Source organism: Scyliorhinus canicula, chromosome 5 (genome assembly GCF_902713615.1).
Source record: "Scyliorhinus canicula chromosome 5, sScyCan1.1, whole genome shotgun sequence".
In the NCBI taxonomy this organism is placed as follows: Eukaryota; Metazoa; Chordata; class Chondrichthyes; order Carcharhiniformes; family Scyliorhinidae; genus Scyliorhinus; species Scyliorhinus canicula.
In genome coordinates this window covers 39,278,125-39,301,417 of record NC_052150.1, presented here as the reverse complement: position 1 = coordinate 39,301,417, position 23,293 = coordinate 39,278,125, and the positions used below count along the sequence as shown (strand labels likewise).

At 40.7% G+C, this 23,293-nt stretch overlaps 1 protein-coding gene and 1 long non-coding RNA gene across 4 annotated transcripts in view; one reads left to right on the top strand and one right to left on the bottom strand.

Moving 5' to 3' along the window:
• Window positions 1-730: 730 nt before the first annotated feature.
• The window catches only part of c5h6orf62 (chromosome 5 C6orf62 homolog), a 35,760-nt gene continuing 13,197 nt past the window's right edge, over window positions 731-23,293 (bottom strand). For 2 of the 3 annotated variants that reach the window (XM_038796942.1, XM_038796943.1), the window contains 4 exons: window positions 8,129-8,305; window positions 6,558-6,683; window positions 5,881-6,012; window positions 731-2,129 (listed from right to left, as the gene is read on the bottom strand). In XM_038796942.1, coding sequence (XP_038652870.1) covers window positions 2,004-2,129; window positions 5,881-6,012; window positions 6,558-6,683; window positions 8,129-8,305 — 561 coding nt within the window. In that variant the 3' untranslated portion in view covers window positions 731-2,003. Of the gene's footprint in view, window positions 2,130-5,880; window positions 6,013-6,557; window positions 6,684-8,128; window positions 8,306-21,400; window positions 21,542-23,293 lie in introns of all 3 variants that reach the window. The other variant, XM_038796944.1, reaches the window with a different exon arrangement.
• LOC119965924 lies at window positions 17,197-23,271 on the top strand. The gene is made up of 2 exons (XR_005460635.1): window positions 17,197-17,987; window positions 22,110-23,271. It is a non-coding gene; the product is annotated as an uncharacterized LOC119965924 (long non-coding RNA).

Here is a 23,293-nt window from a genome sequence, read left to right as displayed (position 1 = left end):
GGGTGGGGGTGTGGGCCTAGTTAGGGTGCTCTTTCAGAGCGTCGGTGCAGCCTCGATGGGCTGAATGGCTTCCTTCTGCACCGCAGGGATTCTATGAACCTTTGTCCTTTTATTGTACCCATTGCCACTTCCTATATTTTGCATCATAAAATCTTGTTCTGTGAACCTCTCTTGCATTCCAACCGATCACAGATCTGACTGTTTTTTCTTTCCAGCATCTCCTGTCCACGCTTTTAAACTCTCCCTTCTGTTTTGATGAAATATCATTGACCAGAAACATTAACTGTTTAATCTCCATAGATGCTGCTGAGCATTTTTAGCTTTTCGTTTTTATTTCAGATCTAGCATCCACAGTAGTTTGCTTTGGTACTTATATTGATGGGTTGATCTCTGCTGGGTTCTTATATTTTAATAGGTTATGAATGCCCACACTGGATTCATATCTTTGGAGGCAGCAAAAAGGGGCAACATCCATTCTGTCAGTCTGAGACAAACAGCCCTGTTACCAGAGATCAAATCATTTTCAATGGCTGCTAACAAATGCTAACCTTTAAATTTTGTTTCTCTTGATGGGCTGTACCTAGATATCAGGTTATTATGTTTGTTAGTACAACATGACAGGATAATTTGGTTCAGAAATATTAAAATGGTGTACATCTACCACGAGTTGTTAAGGTACTTCAAAGGCTAATCAAAACCACTTCAAGAAAACAATTCAGACAATTCGGAATATGGATTGAAGATTTATTTTCACTTTTTCCAATTTCAACAGAAGGCGAGTACAAATTTGCTACTGGTTAGCGCTGTTCTTATCTGAAGTGGCAGGCATGCATAAATAACCCCAGAAAGCTCAGTCTTACAGCTCCACAGAAAAGCTATTTCCCCTTCGATTCATCTCGGCAGCCTGCCTAGTGTTAATTGCACAAGCTCAAAATCAAGTCTTACAAACAATCCCCTTAATAACCAAATTGAAAGACTCCAGAAGATTTTTTTTAAGAAGCAATTTTAGGTGCATTTTCTTGTATGCAAGCACTGGTAATTCTCCATTAGTCATTTTAACTTTTACACAGTTGTGCGATCAGCAACCAGCATATTTTGCACCACTTTCTACCGTCATCTTATAGTCCCAACCTCATTTTCTAGGTAAATAAGCTGCTTCAGCTACAGGAAGGCTCTTTTATTTAAAAATTCCAGTAACACTGAACTTTAGTGACGATTTTGTAGCTCTTTTGCTACTTGAGGCTCCAGTTCTGTTATCTGCAGAGTCTGTCCATTATTAACCTGCTAAAATCTCCCCAAAGAATAGAAGGAAAACTCCTTTGTACGTTTATATAGCAACTCAGGGAAAGAGATCCAAAAAGAACATGTAAGCAAACTCAAATGTAGCCCACACCAGGACTTACATTACACAAGAGGTTTTTAAAAGAGTACTTTAAGATTTCTTTCCCCACTTTTAAGTTGCTTGTCATCTTTAAATTGTGACCAGTATGTGCCCAATATAAATGTATCTATCAGGACCGTAATGATAGTGCTATTCAGCTTTAAATCCTTTCATCTGTACAACACATCTAAGTTGTATCCTTTAATTGCTGAAATTCTTGTCAAATGCACTTCCCACCCTAACATAACATCTTTATAACATGTACAGTAATTGTCAGGGTACATAACCAGCACAAACGAGAAGACTAATATGTACATTTCAGGTATGTATGCGTCAATGTATAACAATCTCTTCAAATTTCACCATTTTGTTTTCCATGTGGAGTTGACACAATGCAGATTAACTGCAAAGCAGCCTATTACAATGAGTATGCAGGTAATAAATGAAAGAAATAAAGTTCTGAGATATGCATGACTGGAAAAAATTAAATTTAAGATGAGTATGCTTTGTAACAGACTGTTCTTTTCATGAGTGGATCATCTTAAAACTCAGAAATAAAGATGAAATGTGAGTTCACTGTTGTTGGCTCTTGTGATCTTCCCTATTTTGCTGGCTGTTGCCCCTAATCTGGCATGTAGGGACGGAGATGGTCCTCAATGGTTCCAACTCCCCAATGGGTAAGCTGATCCTGTGGCAGGTAAAGACAGACACTGCACAGCTTGAAAATTATGGCCTTAGTTTTTGGAGTCTGCAAAACAAAAACAAATAAATCCATAACTCTCCAGTCACAAAACATAAACTATTTATTTACCGTATATACTCGCGTATAGATTTATCTCAAGAGGCTTGGAATATAAAAGCAGGGATGTACTTCTGAGGCTTTATAAAGCACTAGTTAGGCCCCATTTAGAATACTGTGAGCAATTTTGGGCCCCATACCTCAGGAAGGACATACTGGCACTGGAGCGGGTCCAGCGGAGATTCACACGGATGATCCCAGGAATGGTAGGCCTAACATACGATGAACGTCTGAGGATCGTGGGATTATATTCATTGGAGTTTAGGAGGTTGAGGGGAGATCTAATAGAAACGTACAAGATAATGAATGGCTTGGATAGGATGGACGTAGGGAAGTTGTTTCCATTAGCAGGGGAGACTAGGACGCGGGGGCACAGCCTTAGAATAAAAGGGAGTCACTTTAGAACAGAGATGAGGAGAAATTTCTTCAGCCAGAGAGTGGTAGGTCTGTGGAATTCATTGCCACAGAGGGCGGTGGAGGCCGGGACATTGAGTGTCTTTAAGACAGAAATTGATAAATTCTTGATTTCTCGAGGAATTAAGGGCTATGGGGAGAGAGCGGGTAAATGGAGTTGAAATCAACCATGATTGAATGGTGGAGTGGACTCGATGGGCCGAATGGCCTTACTTCCACTCCTATGTCTTATGGTCTTATGGTAACATGCGACTTTTGAAGACCTAAATTGTAGCCTAAATTTGGGGGGTCGCATGATACGCGAGATACAACATTCGCGGGTGTTTTACTTGCTGTTTTTTCTGATGGGAAGATGTTCAGCCACTTGACGTTTCCATTCATAAAAACATGAATGGAAACGTCAAGTGGCTGAACATCTTCCCATCAGAATGCTGTGGTCACAATCAGTAGTATTCTGATGGGAAGAGTGTATTCTGTTGTGAAAGCTGTTTGCGATTCGAACAGCTTTCCAGCTGGCTTTACTAGCGTCGTTCTGCCACTTGACGTTTCCATTCATAAAAACATGAATGGAAACGTCAAGTGGCTGAACATTTTCCCATCAGAATGCTGTGGTCACAATCAGTAGTATTCTGATGGGAAGAGTGGATTCTGTTGTGAAAGCTGTTCGCGATTTGAACAGCTTTCCAGCTGGCTTTACTAGCGCCGTTCTGCCACTTGACGTTTCCATTCATAAAAACATGAATGGAAACGTCAAGTGGCTGAACATCTTCCCATCAGAATACTACTCTTCAGATTTTGACCACAGCATTCTGATGGGAAGATGTTCAGCCACTTGACGTTTCCATTCATGTTTTTATGAATGGAAACGTCAAGTGGCAGAACGACGCTAGTAAAGCCAGCTGGAAAGCTGTTCGAATCGCGAACAGCTTTCACAGCAGAATCCACTCTTCCCATCAGAATACTACTGATTGTGACCACAGCAAGTTTTAGTTTCCAAAATTAATTTCCAAAAAAGTGACTCGTATGATACACGAGGTATAGCATAAAATCATGTTTTGGGGTTAAAAATTTAGGGGTCGCATGATACGCGAGATCGAATGATACGCGAGTATATACGGTATTTAAAATACAGCTACTACACCTTAAATGCAAACCAAAGCTAGATCATTGACCCCGACTTCAATCTAGTGAGGCAAGTATGTTTTTCTTCTTTAAAGCACAGAACAAGTCAAGTCTAATGTTACTTTGAACTTTCAGGCACCAATTAGTCTAATTTACAGGTTATTAAAATACATTTTTCTAGCCGTTAGAAGAATCCATAGCAGGCAAATTTAAAATGGCTTGGCTATGACAAGTCTTCGGAGGGTGAAGAATGCATTGCTACCTCCCTATTAGAAAATGCCAAGCCTTACTACACCAGGGGTCAGAAATTAAACACCAAGATTCTGCCTTTGGAGGATTTTTGTTTCTGGCGCGGGGGGGGGGGGGGGGGGTTTCCCAAGCAGTTTCTATCAAAAGTAGAACTGTTTTGTTTGTTTCAACATACACCCTGGATGCCTGCATTCTAACCCTTATGATTTTGATGTGCCTATACCAATAAGCAAATAGGGCATCCTTACATACAAGGCCCAGACAAAATCAAAGGTCTCTTTGCAGGAGGAAACGTAATGCATTTGGGCCACAAACCCCAAATTAAACTTTTTCTTTACTTTAAAAAAAAAGAAACTGGTTTAGTCTATTTGAATTAATATAACTGTACCACATTGTTAACAGTTTATGGTGGAATTAGCTTTTCAAAAGCTATAAACAATAAACATCAATGCAATACTGTCCATTGAGTTTCTACCCTCCACAAAGTTTTTCTCTACTCCTCCTGAGGCCTCTCGCACAGAGATCTGGTTCAACAGACTGAGGTCATCCTCTGGTACTTTATCTAAGTTGCCATTTATATTTAAGCTCTGACAGCAGGCTATCTGGGTATAGTGATTACAGCACAGCCAATCCCAACTCATCCAGTATCCAAACACTGCAAGCCCTTACACTGTTTTGTGATCGGCAGGAGGGCAGAGAAAACACTTCAAGGGCACCCTCAAATACTCCTTGAATCCCCACAGACACTTGCGAATCCCTGGCCCAAAACTGCCCGGAGGAGGAAAAGCACCTCGGAAGGAGCTGAACACAAGTTTCATTACCGAGAGCAAGCTGAAGCCAAGCATCGTCAACAAAAAGGAGCCCATGGCAATTCTGGCACCCCACCCACCCCTCCAAAAACCTCTGGCCCCACCTGTGACAGCCACCATAGGTCACACGTTGGGACTCAGTTACTGAAGAATTCATTTTTAGCATGGAAGCAGGTCAGCCTCGACCCTGAGGGACTGCCTAATAAAAGACTGTGATCAAAAGCAGGAACCCTGGCTGATTTTCACCCCCCCCCCCCCCCAACATCACAATCCAGAGTTTTTGGAGTCAACTGCAGCACTTAAGCCGAAAGTAGTTACTCTGCACAGACTAACGGTTTAATAGGAGGTGGAAACTTAACCAAATTCATTCGTTATTCTCCAAAGTAATTATACAAAATAATGAATTTATAGTCCACTCTGAATGCATGAACAGGGCACCCTGCAGAGTCAAAATAGCTGAGCAGCTTCTTTTCACGCAAGGATTTCTGAAAAAGCAACAACAGCCCGTAAAATGTCACAAGATAAGTTAACAAATGTACGCAAATTAGAATTTTTCATACAGATTCTGGACAGTAAACCTAGAAGTAATTATTTTAAAAAACATTTTGAGTACCCAATTCATTTTTGTTCCAATTAAGGGGCAATTTAGCGTGGCCAATCCACTCACCCTGCACATCTTTGGATTGTGAGGGTGAAACCCACGCAAACACGGGGAGAATGTGCAACTTCACACAGTGGGCCAGAGCCGGGATCAAACCTGGGACCTCGGGCTGTGAGGCAGCAATGCTAACCACTGCGCCACAGTGCTGCCTCCTAGAAGTAATTATATACAATTATGTAAAGAGGAACTGTCATATATAATGGCAGCTAGAGTTAACAGCATAACTTTATCAATACGCCATTAGAATGCTACTACATTAGTTCACAAAATAAGTTAAAAAACACAAAGCAGCAAAAAATGCAGATGAATGAATCAGCTTGTAAGCACTGATGGCACTAAAAACAATTAAAACCGACTGTCATGCCACTATTTTTACATTCCCTTAGTTAAACAGCTGGAACTGAAGAGCTTTAAAAAAAATAATGGCAAGCAGCATTATACTCACTTGCAAGTGCTGACGATCAATGAACAGAAAGATGGACTGGTTTGGGTTGTTTACGATGAGTCCTGCCTTATCCTTCTGGCTAAAGTGCAGAAACTGTTTCTCATAATCACCATGATGAAACTCAAACTTGGCCTGCATAAACAGCAAATTTGTTAATGCATTTCTATTTTTAAATACAAGATTTGCAGCTCAACAAGTATCCAGTGAATAGCTGAGCAAAGAGATCAAGGCCGCCCCAGATTCAATTCAAATTCCATACAGAGTTAACGGATTTCAGCTAAAACAGGTGTAGTGCTGCTTCAAATTGGTTCAGTGCCTTGCTCAGATTTGCCAGAGCACCTTCTGCTGATCTTCATCCAGGCATCTTTGCTTAAAGTGCATGTATGTGGAACTCCAGGTAAGGAGGGGTTCAGGCCTGGCAATGATGTCCCAATATCAAATAACCTGCACACAGTCAAGTTCCACAGATGAATAATCTGTTTTAGCAAAATGCCATGCCGTGCCCATTGTACCCAGCAGGGAGCCAACACTGCCAGAGGAGGATCAAAACTGAAGACAATTAAAAAATGATCTGCACAGCATCAGTCAAAACATCACTGAGTGAAAAACAGGTATCCTTTTTGCCAAAATACAGATGACAATTCGGAGTATTGTCATGTAACGAGTTGAAATTGTACCTGAACGGGCCTGAAAGGTTCACTATCTGTACCCTTCCACTTGGAGAACAGGAGACAGACCATCTTCTCTATATCATTCCGTGGCCAAAGGATAAAGTCCATTTCCTGTGTACAGCCAATTACGTCCTAACAGAGGAAGGAAATTCCCAAGTATTAAATGGTGTTTGTGTCAGGTACAGCAACCATAAGGTTTCAATAATCTCAATCTGAGCCATTTTTCCTAGTCAGGTTTGATAACTTTGGTTGGAGCTCAAGATACAAAATAAGCTGGAGGTAAGGCATCTATCACTGTATCCTCTCTATCCGAAAGGCTGGAAGCATCTTGTATTTATTTCAATGCTAATCTACATGTTGTGGATTTACCAGAGGAAGGAGCAGTGCTCCGAAAGCTCGTGTTTGAAACAAACCTGTTGGACTTTAACCTGGTGTTATAAGACTTCTTACTAACCTACATGTACAATAAACAATCCACATGCACTTTTTGGTGGAAATTTAAGAATTTATCCGACACAAATAACAAAGTTAGATTCTTTGTTAGATTAAATTGCTACCTGCACATATTATATTGCCTTAGCCAAACTACATCTGCAGGATTCCTTTGTGTTTATCCAGCATCTTTGCCAGTACAAACAGAATTTTCAGGGATTCCTCTTAGAGTCAAGGAAATCCTGTCTCTCCAAATTAAAAATGTAATTTGGATGGTTTAAAGGGCCTGTTTATAATGAAAAGCTTGTATTTATTTGAAATGGCTTTTTACAATTTACAACGATAATCCAAATCAAACAATCTAAGCTCTGGTTTACCAGAGGTGTCATGCTTTCAGCATTACACCAATACAGAATCTACTGTAATTCCAGTCTAAGGCAGCAGATGCTTCACATCTGATTCATTAGATTACAAAATCAGCAGTACAAGCAGACATTTAAAACAACTGTGAAGTATCAGTTTCAACAACCACAAGAACATTGAATAACAGCATAATAATAATCACTTATTGTCACAAGCAGGCTTCAATGAAGTTACTGTGAAAAGCTCCTATTCGCCACATTCCGGCACCTGTTCGGGGAGGCTGGTACAGGAATTGAACCCGCGCTGCTGGCATTGTTCAGCATTACAAGCCAGTGATTTAGCCCACTGTGCTAAACCAGCCCCATAACAACCCAATTCAAAAGCAAATCTTTGGCTTAGCGGTAGAATTCCTCATTCTGCGTCAGAATCTCCACTGCTCAAACTCTCCACTTGAACTCCAGCTCTGAATTCTGGGTCAACATGAAGCTGATTCTGTAATGGTGTGATGCAGAAACATAAAACAAGGATAAGGTCTGCATTAAACAGACAAGTACTCACATGTGCAAGAGGTTGTCAATAGCTGTTTCACCCTTGGACAAAAGGTTGTTAAACAAAACATGAAGCTACTTTTACACTTAATGAAATATCTGCTGTGTTATTCCAAATATTTTATTTCAAGCTTTTTTCCTTTTTTGTCTCAAGTGATAGCATGCTAACAAATGTGAGACTATTATGTTCTGGTCTAAAACAAACAAACCATAATAGTTTAATATTCTACTTACCCTGCGCATGGACTGGTAGCGAGGTGCGTGAAGCTGCACTACATCCTTCTGCAGCAGCTCTATGGAACTATCCAGGGAGTAGCTGGACTCCCGTACGCCTTTGAGGATATTTTCTTCATAGTTATTGGTCATAACTGGTACCACTTCAGCCACTTCAAATAGTGCCGGCTTTTTCTTCTTTAAAAAAAAATACCAGAATCAGAATTCTTGAAATAAAAAAGTATTCTATGTCATTTCTAAATTTCTATTTTTAAAAAATTATATCAATATCGCAGACTGAAATTGTTATAGCTGGATTCAGTGATGGTCTAGCAGTTGGTCCTTCTTTAAAAAAAGATGAAAATAACACATTAAGAACAAGTTCTCATATCACTTGAACTTAGTTTTTATTGAGCACAAGGGCCATGATTTTCTGAAGAATTGTTCAAACCTGGTGGAATAAAACAATTCCAAAGAAATTCCGGCATTTAAGCAAGGTGACACTCTCAAAGCTAAATTAGAATTTTAATCCAAGTTAGTTTACTAGGCTTCATTTTGCTGGAAGATCACAAATGATTTAAAATAAATCAGCTGACAATTTAGTGCACATAAATCATTAAAGGAATTATTTTGAATTAAATCAACTTCAAAAGAAACCCATCATAGGGAGGCGAACTGAAAATCTGTATAAGAATTAATTTAATCTAGAAGCAAACTTTAATCAAATTGTATGCATGGTTGAGACAAGAGGGGTATGAAGAGGGAAAAACACAGAGAATTAAATAGAATGTGCAACATGGAAACAGGCCTCTCAACCTAACCAGATCTGTGTTGTTTAATCATTCTTGCAAGCAGCAGTTCTACTTTAATGTGCCTGCTCTGTTCCCCTTTCCTTCAACCATCTATTGATCCTATAAAGCTAACATGGCCTCCAATCATTATCTTCAGTCGTTCACTCAGTTTCAAGAGTGCGTGGCCATCTGACACCTCAAATGTAGACAGCGCAAGTTCCATCTCCTCCCCATTAAATTCTGCACTCGCTTTTAAGGCAGACTGCCATGCAGAAATGTCAACATTCAGGCCCAATCATCGTTTTAAGAGTCACTTCACTAAATAAAGAAATGCCACATATGGGCAGTCACAGAACAGGGGCATCTTTAGCTGGCAGAAGCCTGAATCATAACCTGAAACAGGATAATTGTGTGTATTGTGAGTTTTATGATTTAAGATGTTGAAATCTTGTAAGCTTTTAAAAATTAAAATATACATCAAGGGCAGCACGGTAGCATTGTGGATAGCACAATAGCTTCACAGCTCCAGGGTCCCAGGTTCGATTCTGGCTTGGGTCACTGTCTGTGCGGAGTCTGCACATCCTCCCCGTGTGTGCGTGGGTTTCCTCCGGGTGCTCCGGTTTCCTCCCACAGTCCAAAAGATGTGCAAGTTAGGTGGATTGGACATGATAAATTGCCCTTAGTGTCCAAAATTGTCCTTAGTGTTGGGTGGGGTTACTGGGTTATGGGGATAGGGTGGAGGTGTTAACCTTGGGTAGGGTGCTCTTTCCAGGAGCCGGTGCAGACTCGATGGGCCGAATGGCCTCCTTCTACACTGTAAATTCTATGAAAAAAATTGACCAATAGGGCTCCTTGACAAAATAAAGACTTTGAGAGGTCACAGTTGAAATTAAGAGCTCACATGGTTAAGTTTGATTTAACTTGTAATATAGTACTTGCTATATTCTTGTCCCGGCCAAAAATTAAGGGGGAAAACAAGGGTACACTATGAGAATATTCCTCCAATAACCTTAATAATTACATTGGAACAAAGGCATTAATAAAAAAACAATGTGACAATTTGGATGGACTGAAGGTCATATAGCAAAGTTTTCCAATGTGAATGATTTTTCCAATAACATTATTGTCTTAATTTATAATGGTGTCTTGTGCATGATGGTGAATATAGAAAATACATGAATAACCTACTGGCAAACAAAAATAAATCAATTCTCTAGATCCAATTCCTCCCAGTAGGCACACACAATTTAGTGTTGGTTCTGAAGTCATGGCTGATCATCAAGTTCAATACCCTGATCCCGCCTTCCCACATAATCCCTTTATCTCCAAGTTCTCCCTATGTCTACGTGGGTTTCCTCCGGGTGCTCCGGTTTCCTCCCACAAGTCCCAAAAGACATGCTTGTTAATTGAATTGGACATTCTGAATTCTCCCTCAGTGTACCCGAACAGATGCCGGAATGAGGCGACTAGGGGCTTTTCACAGTAACTTCATTGCAGTGTTAATGTAAGCCTCCTTGTGACAATATTTTTTTTTTTTTTTTTTTAAAAAGAGCTATATCTAATTACTTCTTGAAATTACACAACGTTTTGGTCTCAATTACTTTCTGTGGTAACAAATTCCACAGATTCAGCACTCTGGGTGAAGAAATTTATCCCCAGCTCAGTTCTAAAAGGTTTATCCCTTACACTCAAACTATGACCCCTAGTTCTAGGCTCCTCCACCATCAGGAACATTCTTTCTGAATCTACCCCGTCTAATCCTGTTTGAATTTTTAAAGTTTTTATGAGATCCCCTCTCACTCTTCTAAACTCATGAATATAATCCTCATCTCTTTAGTCTCTCCTCATATGACAGTCCAAAAATCCCAGGAATCATCCAGTAAACCTTTGCTGCACTCCTAGTAGTGACCATATCATCCAATTCCATGTAAAGTTTGAAAGTGACATATTCCCGAGAAAAGGTATTGGAGAAATTCAAGGGACTAAAATCCAACAAATTCCCAGGACCCAAAAGCCTACATCCCAGGGTTCCAAAAGTGATGGCTGCAGAGATAGTCGACTTGCTGGCTATGATTCTCCAAAATTCCTTCGATTCAGAAGTGGTTCCATTAGACTGGAAATTGGCAAACATTTATTTTCAAGAAAGAAAACAGAAAGAAAGCAGTGATCTACAGGCCAGTTAGTCTACCATCGGTTGCTGGAAACTGCTGAAATCTAATAAGGGAGTCATAAAAATGTGCTTAGAAAGGCATGATATGATTAGAACATGGTTTTGCTGAAGGGAAACCCTGTTTGACAAATGTATTGAGAGTTTTTTTAGGGATGTAACTAGTAGGATAGATAAAGAGGAACGAACAGATGTAGTATACCTGGATTTCGAGAAGGCATTAAATACCAATAAAATTCTTCATTTGGTAGGATGGACACAGATTGTTTCCTGTGGTTGCGGAATTACAAACAGAAGAATATAAGCCTGATAATTTAGGACTGAGATAAGGAGAAATTTCTTCACTCATAGGGTTGTGAATCTTTGGAATTCTCAACCCTCGAGAGTGGTGAACGCTCTATCGTTGAATAAATTTAAGGCTGGAATAGACAGATTTATGGTGTCTCAGGGAATTAAAAGATATGGGCCATGTGGTTAACTGCTGTCCCTATTTCTTATGTACATGTAATCCCAGGTCCCTCTGTCCCTGCACACTCTTTAGAATTGGGCCATTAATTCTAGGTTGCCTATCCTATCCTCACACTTCACTTAATTAAATTCCATCCGTCACTTGTCTGTCCATTCTGCTAGACCTCCAGTGGTCATGTTGTAGCCAATTAGTTTGCCACTCCTCCAAGTTTAATCAACAAAATTTTCAATTTTACTCTGCATTCCAATATCCAAAATATGCCCTAGCCCTGACAACTTGGGGTCCACCATCCTCCAGTGAAAATAACCATTTACAGTAGCCTTCTGTTTTCTGCATTTAAGTCAATTTTTAAAAATCCAAATTGACCCTAATTCCTCAAGCCAAAGTTCTTTTTAAAACTGACTTTTCATGTGGCACATTGACAAACACTTTCTTAAAATCCATATAGAGGTTAATTAATAGCTATTAATAATCAATTTATTTTACATTTGTTGCGTCACGAGTTCTGCTGACTTGGCTAGGATATAAAATGAACAAAGCCACAGAATTCTTCACACCTCCTAATTATGTGTTGACAGAAGTCACAGTTGAGAAGAGGAGGCCGGCACAGTAGTCTTTCAGCACCAGGGGCCTGGGTTCAATTCCGACCTTGGGTGACTACATGGCGTTTGCACATTCACCCCGTGTCTGTGTAAGTTTCCTCCTGATACTCCAGTTTCCTCGCACATTTCAAAAACGTGCAGGTTAGGTGGATTGGTTATGATCAATGTGTGGGTCACGGGGATAGGACAGGGGAGTTGGGCCTCGGTGGAGTGCCCTATCGGAGGGATGGTGCAGACCCGATGGGCGAAGTGGCTTCCTTCTGCTCTGTTAGGATTCTATGATTAGGCCATTAATGAACTAGAAAAAAAAAATCAATTAACAAAGGAAGTTTCTTAAAATTGGCTCGCAATAACGAATGGCTGTATTGAATTAACCAATGACAATATTTGGCCTAACACTACAAGATTGATATGGATCTTGGCGCAACTGTTTAGCACGGTTGCCTCACGACGCTGAGGTCCCAGGTTCGATCCCGGCTTTGGGTCACTGTCCGTGGGGAGTTTGCACATTCTCCCCGTGTTTGCATGGGCTTTGCCCCCACAACCCAAAAGATGTGCAGGGTAGGTGGATTGGCCACGCTAAATTGCCCCTTAATTGGAAAAATGAATTGGATACTCTAGATTTATAAAAAGAAAAAAAATTGATATGGATCAGAAAAATCTGCATGATGGGAGTAAAGAAAATATCCGTGTTTTTTCATTTGTACGTGCTTTGTTGTTTAGTATTTTGTTGTCTCTACCTTCTTCAGTTGTCTATGGCTGTCATTTTTGAAACATCAAGCTCCTGCACCTTATGGGTATAAACTGCTTCTGTATCACATTAAATGCTCTTTTGAGCATCTCCCCAACTGTATTCTGTTGTGATTTTCAAAACAGATTTGCTCAGTTTACTCTGAACAGTCTTAGTCAACCTTCACTATATCTAGAATATGAGAATCCTTTTCACATTTCTCCCTTTCAAAGACCACACTGCACTTATTGAAAAATAATACAACAGGACATTGTGACTTCCTGATTTTGTAGGTGAACAGGCTGAAGAACATCAACCACTGGATCAATGTATCCATATCTGGTATGGTCAAGTACACAGATGCACTCCACTTTAGGTCAAAATATGATTGAGTTCAACGTAACGTTGGAAAGAGACAGATGTGGAACTGCGAAGTTTCTATATTTAGTCATTGAAAACTGACTTCAGTGCGATGAGAGTGCCCTCAGTAACCTTGGCTGGAGGTGTTCAAAGATAAATGTGATACAAAACCAGCTTGGACCCCCCAAGCGACAGAATCTCGTAAAAAAAAACAATGGGTTACTAAAGAGGTAGGACAACATAAAATCAAAAGAAAAAAACATACAAAAATAGCACAGAACCTGGTGAATGGGAAATGTACCGAGAATAGTCAATATGTCAGAACTGATAATAGTACAATAAGAAACTAGGAAGGGATATCAGAATCAACTAAAAAACATATACAATTACATTAGGAAAAAGAGGGTGGTCAGGCACAATGTTCATCCCTTATATTGATGATATTGATAATGTGTCATGAAAATAAAGAAATGACGAACACGGGTAATAATTCCTTTGCATCAATCCTAACAGGGGAAAGGATTAAACAGCATGTTGCATATTTTACATAAACTAATATTGAAGTCAGGCCAGAAACTCATCAAAACTACTTTAAGCAAAAACAGCTGTAAAGGTGCTACTAAAGATGGTGGTGCAAATGATGTTAGAAAATCTCCAGGACCATGTGTGTTCCATCCCAGAAATTTAAAATGAAGTGGGTGAAAATATTGCAGATGCCCCAACCATAATCTGCCAAAATTCTCCATTTAAAACCATTGCTTTAGATTGGAAATATTTGTGCAGATTGCTCCACTATTTAAGACATTGGGGGGTGTTTGTGTGCACGTGGAGAAGAACCAGGAATTAAGGACCAGTTCCCCAACATCGTGGGCGGCACAGTAGCACAGTGGTTAGCACTGTTGCTTCACAGCACCTGGATCCCAGGTTTGATTTCCGGCTTGGGTCACTGTCTGTGCAGAGTTCTCCCTGTGACTGTGGGGGTTTCCTCCCACAAGTCCTGAAAGGCACGCTGTTAGGTAATTTGGACATTCTGAATTCTCCCTCCGTATACCCAAACAAGTGCCGGAATGTGGCGACTAGGGGCTTTTCACAGTAACTTCATTGCAGTGTTAATGTAAACCTACTTGTGACAATAAAGATTACTAAAAAAAAAATCTGACTGAGAGATTACTGTAGTCTACAATTAATAACGTGACAGGACACCTTGAAGATTTTCAGCTGAGAGCCAGCAGAGACTAAAGGGGTAGGTCATGTTATATTCCTGATATCCAGTTACTGAAGAAAGACACCAAAGCCAGTCTTACTTAGAATCCCTGGAGTGCAAAGGAGGCCATTTGCCCAATCAAATTTGCACCGACCCGGACTTCTGGGGGTGTAATGCAAGGGGAAGATGTGCATGAGGTGGCTCCCACGAGAGCACTGCACCTTTTGCCCTTTTCCCTTAGTTTCAGCGGGTGTTTTCTTTTGAAAACTCATAATTAATGGGATAAGGATCCTATATAGGTGAAATGCCCAGAAAGGTCAGGGGGAAAAAAGGCAGATAGTAGACGTTAGTCGATGGAATCGAAGGCCTCTCAGAACTTGTCTACAGATAAATTGGCGGAGGCAGCCTCTGGGACTCTGGCCACTCGACTAACAGCTGAGGGGCTTTCAAGTACCTCAGCAAAAGGTTTTATAAATACGGGGGGGGGGGGGGGGGGGGCAGTGTGTCGGAGAACCTCCGGAAATCGATGGAGCGGCCTTGGCTTCCATCAGAGTAGCTCTGGAGACGACCTGAAAGCTAATGGAGCACAATAAAAGATATGGAAGTGGCCATTTCGAGACACAGTGGCCGGATTGCCTCACTGGAGGCGGAGATGTCTGGTGGTCGAAGCAAATAAATTGCTGACGGCCAAGGTAAATAAATGATTTAGAGTATCAGTCCAGGAAGCAAAATGCTCCAATTGTGGGGCTGTAGCGGGGATGGAAGGCCCAATCCACATCGAGTATTTTGCACAGATTTCAGGAAGATGGTGGCAGAGAGTAGATTCAGGTTCCCAGCCGAGTTGGACCAAGCCCACCGTACACTCTGGCAGAGGCATCGACCCGAGTATGGCAATAGTGAAGTTCCATAGCTTCAAAAAGAACGAGCAGGTTCTGAGTTGGGCGACGGAGCATCTTCACTTCAAATGGGAATGCCTCGCCATCAGGTTTCAACAAGACTTATGAGCGGAGCAGGCAAACAAGGCTATGTTCAACAAAGCCAAAGCCGCCCTGTACAAAAGTGGACTCCTTTATCAAAAACCATGGGTTGGACGCAGCGTGATTTGAGTTCTTTGGTGTTGGGGACGGGCATGTTGAATTGTTGTGGTTCCATGTTTATTTTTGCATTTTCATATTCTTCTTGGGGTTGATTTTTACACTTTGGACTTAGATTTGGGCTATGTGGTTTTAGTATTTTGTTGTTTGTAACCATTTTTCTTCACTCCAGCTGGCAGCCTCCCCGCTAACCCAAGAGTTAGCTAACAGGAGCAGTGTTGACCGCAGCTCATTAGCTCAGTGGGCTAGACAGCTGGATTGTAATGCAGAACAAGGCCAGCAGTGCGGGTTCAATTCCCGTACCGGCTTACCCGAACAGGTGCCGGAATGTGGCGACTAGGGGCTTTTCACAGTAACTTCATATTTGTGACAATAAAAGATGATTATTATTGTAATTTTTGAGATAATGAGATTAGAATTCTTGTTTTGTTTAGGTTTTGTTAGAAGTAGAATTTAGACGTCTCTGTTCACCTTGCTTCTTATATGTGTTATTTGGCTATGGCAGTACCGGAGAGACAGGATTGGAGTGGTGGGGGTGTAGTTTGCTGACCATGCCTGCAGATTTTTTTTGTTCAGTCTTATGATTTGGTTTTGGTTTAGCAGCCATCACGAGTGGCACTGGTTCCTGTATCTATTATGTATATGTTGGGCAATCTCTCTTGGTGGAATGGCCGACTCCGGATATAGAGGTGAGAGTTTGGCTCGAGTTAGAATCAGAGCTTGATGGGAAATGGAATGTCAAGTTAGAATCAGAGCTTGATGGGAAATGGAATGTCAAGTTAGAATCACAGCTTGATGGGAAATGGAATGTCAAGGTTTGTGTAATATGTGTATGTGCCTTGTGAGATGAATTGCTTCTGTGTTCGGCTTGGTATGGCCTTATCGCGATAAAGCTGTGACTGTCTGTGGGAACGAAACGCAGCTGGTGGTTGAGTTACTCCTTCTGATGATAAAAATTGCTATGCTATGTAGTTAATGAACTGTGTGAATATTGAAAGAAAGAAGAAAATATATGAAGGAGGGGTTTGAGGGGTTTTGTACAAGTATATAATTAACTGTAACTGAAAGAAAATTACTTTCACTTGCTGTAACCCAGAATTACACTGGTGCAGCAGCCCCGCGGTGAATAAAAGAATCATTGAAGTTATCTGGTGTTCGACTGATACTTGCATCCGGACTGAAATTTAGGAATTCTCATTTGGTGGCAGCGGTGGGATCTCTGGTGCGTCGACAGAAGCAGATGGTGTAAGCGACAGATCGTCTCCGGACGCGTAGGGGAAATAGGGCCCGCAAATGTGAGTATTTTTACCACTTTGGTTTTTCCCCTTCGCTGTCCCGGTCGCGAGTCTGCCCTACTGCCTGCTGCTGGAGACGTCCCTACGACGTCCCCAGAAAGTAAAAGAACTTGGGTTAGAGTCCCTGAGGTTAGAGTCCTCTAAAGAGCTTGGGTTAGCGTCCTCTAAAGAACAAGGGTTGGAGTCCCTAAGAAATAGTTAAAAGAGGTAAAGAGATATCAATGCCGACATGATCCTTGTTATTACCTAAAACCTTCACGATAAAAGGTTCCTGTTAACTTTGTATGGTGGGTGACATAGAATCTTTACGGTGTCACCTTCGAGCTGTAAATTGACTTGTACGGAGCGTGATTACTCAGTGACTTAAATTATAATCCCCTGCAGATGCGGATAACTCTGCTTACCAACACATAAAACAGGGCAAAAGTGTTGCGGACCCTGGCATAAACCACCATACACGTAATCTCCTTAATCAATTGAAAAACAGGGCAGGATAACCCTGTAATAAATTCAAAATTGGATTAGTGATCTAGGATCACTATTAAATTGTAATTGGAAGGACCATCTGGCATCAGACAAAGGGTACAATGGGTAATACTTTAGATACAACTTTTGAATGTGGCAGCGCACTGCAAACGCTTTGTGAACAATATCCGGAGCACTCTAAGCAGTTGAGACTATTATCGGGGGAATTGCATAAAAATTTAGGAGAAGGGAAATGGCCACTGGGGGGAACTAATACATTAAAATTGGGTATAGAATTGACAGAGGGAGGAATAGTTAAAACAGCCAAGGTCTTGAAAAAGGAATGCGCGTATGGGAAAAGAACCAAGTCATTAGGCTATCTGCCTTGAATCTGTATATTAATCCATGTGAGCTTAAGCTTAAGTGGGATAAGGTGCTGTCAGAGGCTGCGGAGTCCCCAGATCTTGTCTCCCAGAATTCTGACATAATAAACTGCTTTTTTTTAAAACTGATACTCAGGCCTTCGTGTGAATATTTTCACCCCTAACATTTGGTGTAGTCTGGCAGGATGTTGCTGAGCCGGACGCCGCTCGAGCCGGTGGACAAGGCGAGTAGTCAAACCTTTGACCGGCAAAAATTAGAGTCACTCGGCAAGGCGGACGGACAGTGAGGTAACATCCAACGAATCTGGTATCAAGGCCAAGTGAGTAAAAGAGTCAGTTTAAAATTTCTTTTTTTGGTTTTTGAAGAGCAAAATATTCTATTACAAAAAAAAGCAATGATCAAAGATGGGTGTGATCCCTCTGGAACAGAGAAAAATGGTGAGATACACAGAAGTGAGATGAGACAAATAAAGCAGAAGTCATCTTAGTTCACCAGTTAGAAGCACAAACTACATAAATTAAACCTTCACACTATTTGGAAAACAGGCTAATTTAAAGGAATTGAGCTCACACTCCTTTAAGCATAGCAATAAAGCGAGTAAAGATAGCAGCAGTACAGATTGTGCAAACTGGCAAAGACATCACAGAAAACTGCCAACAATTACGGCTAAGGACTGTCCTGAAATGTCTCAAGGAGAGGGGAAAGAAATAGGCTCCCTGGAATGGACATTTTAAATCAACTAAAAGTTTAGACATGTCCAGAGGGAAAGAAAGAAAAAAAAAAATCAAATAAAGTCCAAAAGATCAGAAAGAGGGCTGAAACGCTCAATCAGCTTTTGTTCAGAAATATCTGAGGATGACTAATCCCCCTCCCAAAACGAAAAATGGGGAGTAAAGTCAATACAAGATTAAGGTTAGAAACTTAACAATGGATTCTTGTCTAAAATAACTTCAGATCGTTTCAGGCTATCCAGATAGACTCAGCGGTGGTTCAGTTCATTTGAAATGAAAGAAAAATAAACATCCAGTAATGTCTCTTTCAAAAACTGGTTAAATAGCGAACATTGAAAATTGAATTCAGTTTAAAGAACAAGAAAGAAATGAGGGTAACATTGAAGGAAAGGATAAATAATGTCTGAGGTCACGTAACAGATAAAAATGGCCTCATGCCAAGTACTCCACCACTTTCGATTCTGTACAAAAATTTAACCATTTCAGCAAGCAGGTCATCTGCACAAAGAAATATACATCTCTAAGAATAGCTAATGCCTCTAAAATTAATCAGTGGAAATTGACTTAAATGGAATAACACAGATAAAGTTTTCGAAGGAGAATGGAAGATTTGGTTCAGTATTTTAATTGAGCTATTGTGAAATTTCTGTCTCTTTACTCTGATATTTGCGACCTGTGAGAATGTGTATGTTTGGTCTGTGAATGTTAATATCTCTCGGCTATGATTTATTTTCTGAGAAAGTAACCTTGGGTTTATAATCTGGAATTTTAGAATAGGCTCCAGAAGGAATTTTACCTAACTTATTGTGGTGTGTCGTCTGACATTGTGATTTAAAGATCATAGTTTGAGTACAGTTAACAATTTTTTCTTTTCAAAGGCTATCATTGACATTTCCAGGGTAATTTTGATACACAAGGAATTTTAATCAGGGTGCAAAATCACGTATGTAAGAATAAGAAAATATTAGTTTTATGGTGATCAGTGGAAGTTAGGATAGTTGAAATACATATGACAGTTGCAATGCATATGACATATGACCAAGCCGGTGTTTCATTAGTTCAGGGTTAAAACTTCCCTGACACAAATACTTTGTAATCATCAGTAGGGTAAAACTAACCTGTCTCACAACGCAGATGTTTTAATTCTGAGATTGCAGCATTAAGTGTAAAGGACAGATGGGTAAATAAAATATGTCCATGATCATGTTTCTTGTTTAAACAAAAGTAGGGTGGTGACAAAATGACGTCTGGTAGAGAAACACGATACAGAGCAAAATTGGTTCAGTCATATATTCAATAACTTACTGTGTTTGATAGTTCAAAATAATTGTTCAAAATTAGCTTGGAAATTAAAACTTCAGACAATGTGTGAAGCTGTTTTTAAAAAAAAAGGAAAATCACAACTCCGATTGAAAGGAAATCTATATTCCAAAAGACAGATCGTTCTCAGACACCTGATAACAGGAACTTGGCAGCAATCCAACACTCCCGTGCTGGGTTTGTCTGTCCACACTCAGCTCTGGCTTTGTAATTCTGATAAAGTAATAAAAAAGTCAAAATAGCTGAAGATGTATTTTTAATAGGAACTTACAAATCTTAAGTTTTGAATCTAACCCCTGCATAACACAAGTGTTCGGCCCATACAGGAAAAGTTTCATACGGACAACATCTAACACCTGGTGACGACCAGGACACTTTTCCACTTTTCCTTTAAATTTTTAGGTTAAACATTCAGGAAAGGCTGGCATGACAGTAGCACCTGTGAAGACTTGTGATGGCTCTTGAGATCTCAGAACAACTACAAGCACTTCAAGGCGCTTGAACATCACTGACTTCACAACGTACACAGGATACATGTAGCTATATGAACTATGGGGCTTTACATAATTTTATTGATGGGATATGCATCCCAGCAGTCAGAGACTGGACCAAGGATATAGTTTATTTTAATGCTTGGCTACAGCTACATTCGGGGAAAGACATCGGATGCGTATACAACTTGTGTCTGCTACTCGCGTGTTCCGGTATTGTTTATAATACGAATTAAATATGTACAGTGTTTTAAGTAAGGTTGTTATGAAGCAGGCTGCCAATGACACGGGTGCCACTAGATTTTGAGGGCATGACGACCTACACAGGGTTAGAAGAGGCATAATCAATAATGTGGTGACTTGAATTAAGACAGAAATTTCTATGGTAAAGTCACTAGACATGCAAAGGTTGAATGCAAAGGTAGAACAACTTAGATATTAATGACACAAAATGGCTGAACAAGCCACATTCCCTGTAAACTGTCTTATGAGACCCAAGCGTGGGTATGTACAGGCAGTATCCCAACAGCCACTGATAACAGCTTCACAGAACAAGACATGCAATGTATCCTTGATAAGCTCAAGGTCTACAGCTGTAGACAGGACATCATTATGTTAGTTTTGAATGACTTCTGTATGAAGTTAGGGGCGGGTAAGATAACACCCACTTTAATCATATATGTGATCATTGGGGATGCTTGGAAACTTGATTGACTGCATGTAATAAGTGTGACGCGAACATAGTTGATTGATTGTATGTAAATGAGAATACAAACTAATTCGAGGCAGCAGCCTTTGAAACCCCGTTCTCAGCTAACAGGCCGAGTTATTTGCTCTAATTCGTGCCTGTGTCCTCGGAAAGGATTTAAGGGTGAATATTTATACAGACTCTAGATATGCCTTTGGAGTCACGCATGACTTTGGCCAATTATGGAAAAATAGAGGATTTTTGACATCTACCGGCACACAAATTTCACACAAGGTATTAGTTTCTCACTTGCTACAGGCCCTGATGCTGCCCAAACAAATCGCGGTTATAAAAAGCAATACCCTGTGAAATGGGTAAAACCCCGTTACCGGAAGGTCCCTTTGAGACACTTCAGATGGATCACACTGATTTGGAAAGATGCCAGTGTTCTAAACATGTATTGGTTATTGTTGATGTATTTAGTAAGTGGATAGAAGCTTACCCCACTGTAGATAACAAAGCTTCCACGGTAGTAAAAGTTTTGATGCGAGAAATTGTTCCTAGATTTGGGATTCCACATCGATTAAGCTCTGATAATGGACCTCATTTTGTGGGACAGATCAATAAGGAATTTTGTATTCAGCTGGGAATAAAACAACAATTACATTGCGCGTACCGACCCCAGGCAGCGAGAATGGTAGAAAGAACTAATCAGACATTAAAAACGAAACTGGCAAAACTACAGACAGAGACTAGAGACTGGAGCCACTTGGCTCAAATTATTGCCTATTGCCCTCTTCCAGATACGTGCAACCCCGACCGGAAAGATACGACTGAGTCCCGCCGAAATTCTATACGGCAGACCCTTTCGAACTCCCTGGGATCAAGAAAACCCCATGGGTCCGATTCCACCACATGACTACTGAAATTGCCAACTATGTGATAACCTTAACTAAGGTGTTGAAAGGCCTCCATTCACGGGTGTGAGCTGCTTATGAGGAAATACCTCCCTTCTGTCACTATTAATCCGGGAGAGTATGTCCTGATTCGTAATTGGATTAGGAAAGGACTGGAACCTCGTTGGGAGGGACCTTACCAAGTCCTGCTTACCACCCCAACTGCAGTAAAGGTGGAAGGGAAAAATGCCTGGATCCACATCCATCATTGTACGGCCTTGAAGTGAAATGAGAAGTAACCTTTTTGTTTCCAAGCCCTAGGTTACAGTTGAACCCAGCCTGTAGGATGAAGTACCTACTTATCACTGTAGTCCTGCTGGGACTCTTGGAGACAAGTGGGGAGGCCAAGCAAAGAACCTGTGGAGGCAGCGGAAAACTAGTCCATCACCTGTGTCGTGACGACACTTTGCGCTGCATCAACAACGACCCTGAGGAAGGAGGATCCTGGAATGTGACCCCGGTGGATGGATGTTCGGCCTACGTGCAACGACCGCACCAAACCCTGCTCCTTGATGGAAGAACTGAAGGAAGATTGCCCTGCCATCGGATTGGATGTAGTTGGGACTATAATTGCAAAAACAGGCATAAAACTGTACCGCCAGGACAAAAGTATAAAGGAGAGATGTGTTAGTGAAGAACAAACCGTATAGGCAGGAAAGTGAAAGGGATCAAACATCAATCCTTCAAAGGACAAGGCGTAACGTAAACGAAAGTCAGAAAAGAGAATTACATGTAAACACGTATCTTACCTGGTGCATGGATTAATGATCCTGGGAGTGGTAATACTTATAATAATCATGCTTAGCTTCCTAATGAAATGCTTGTGAAAAATTGTCAGTGCAGCAGTAATTCCCCAACAGTTAATACAGCAACATGAAGTGAGCCTAATGGATGAGAAAGAAGATGCAGAGGAACGTAGGAAAATTATAGAAGTGCAGATAGAATGGGAAAGATGGAGGCAAGTGGCTATGGATTAGAAGTTATCATAAAATGATAAAAGGGGGAATGAGTTTGGCTAGAATTAGAATCAGAGCTTGATGGGAAATGGAATGTCAAGTTAGAATCACAGCTTGATGGGAAATGGAATGTCGCGGTTTGTGTAATATGTGTATGTGCCTTGTGAGATGAATTGCTTCTGTGTTCGGCTTGGTATGGCCTTATCGCGATAAGGCTATGACTGTCTGTGGGAACGAAACGCAGCTGGGGGATGAGTTACTCCTTCTGATGATAAAAATTGCTATGCTATGTAGTTAATGAACTAACTGTATGAATATTGAAAGAAAGAAGAGAATATATGAAGGAGGGGTTTTGTACAAGTATATAATTAACTGTAACTGAAAGAAAATTGCTTTCACTTGTTGTAACCCAGAATTACACTGGTGCAGCAGCCCCGCGGTGAATAAAAGAATAATTGAAGTTATCTGGTGTTTGACTGATAC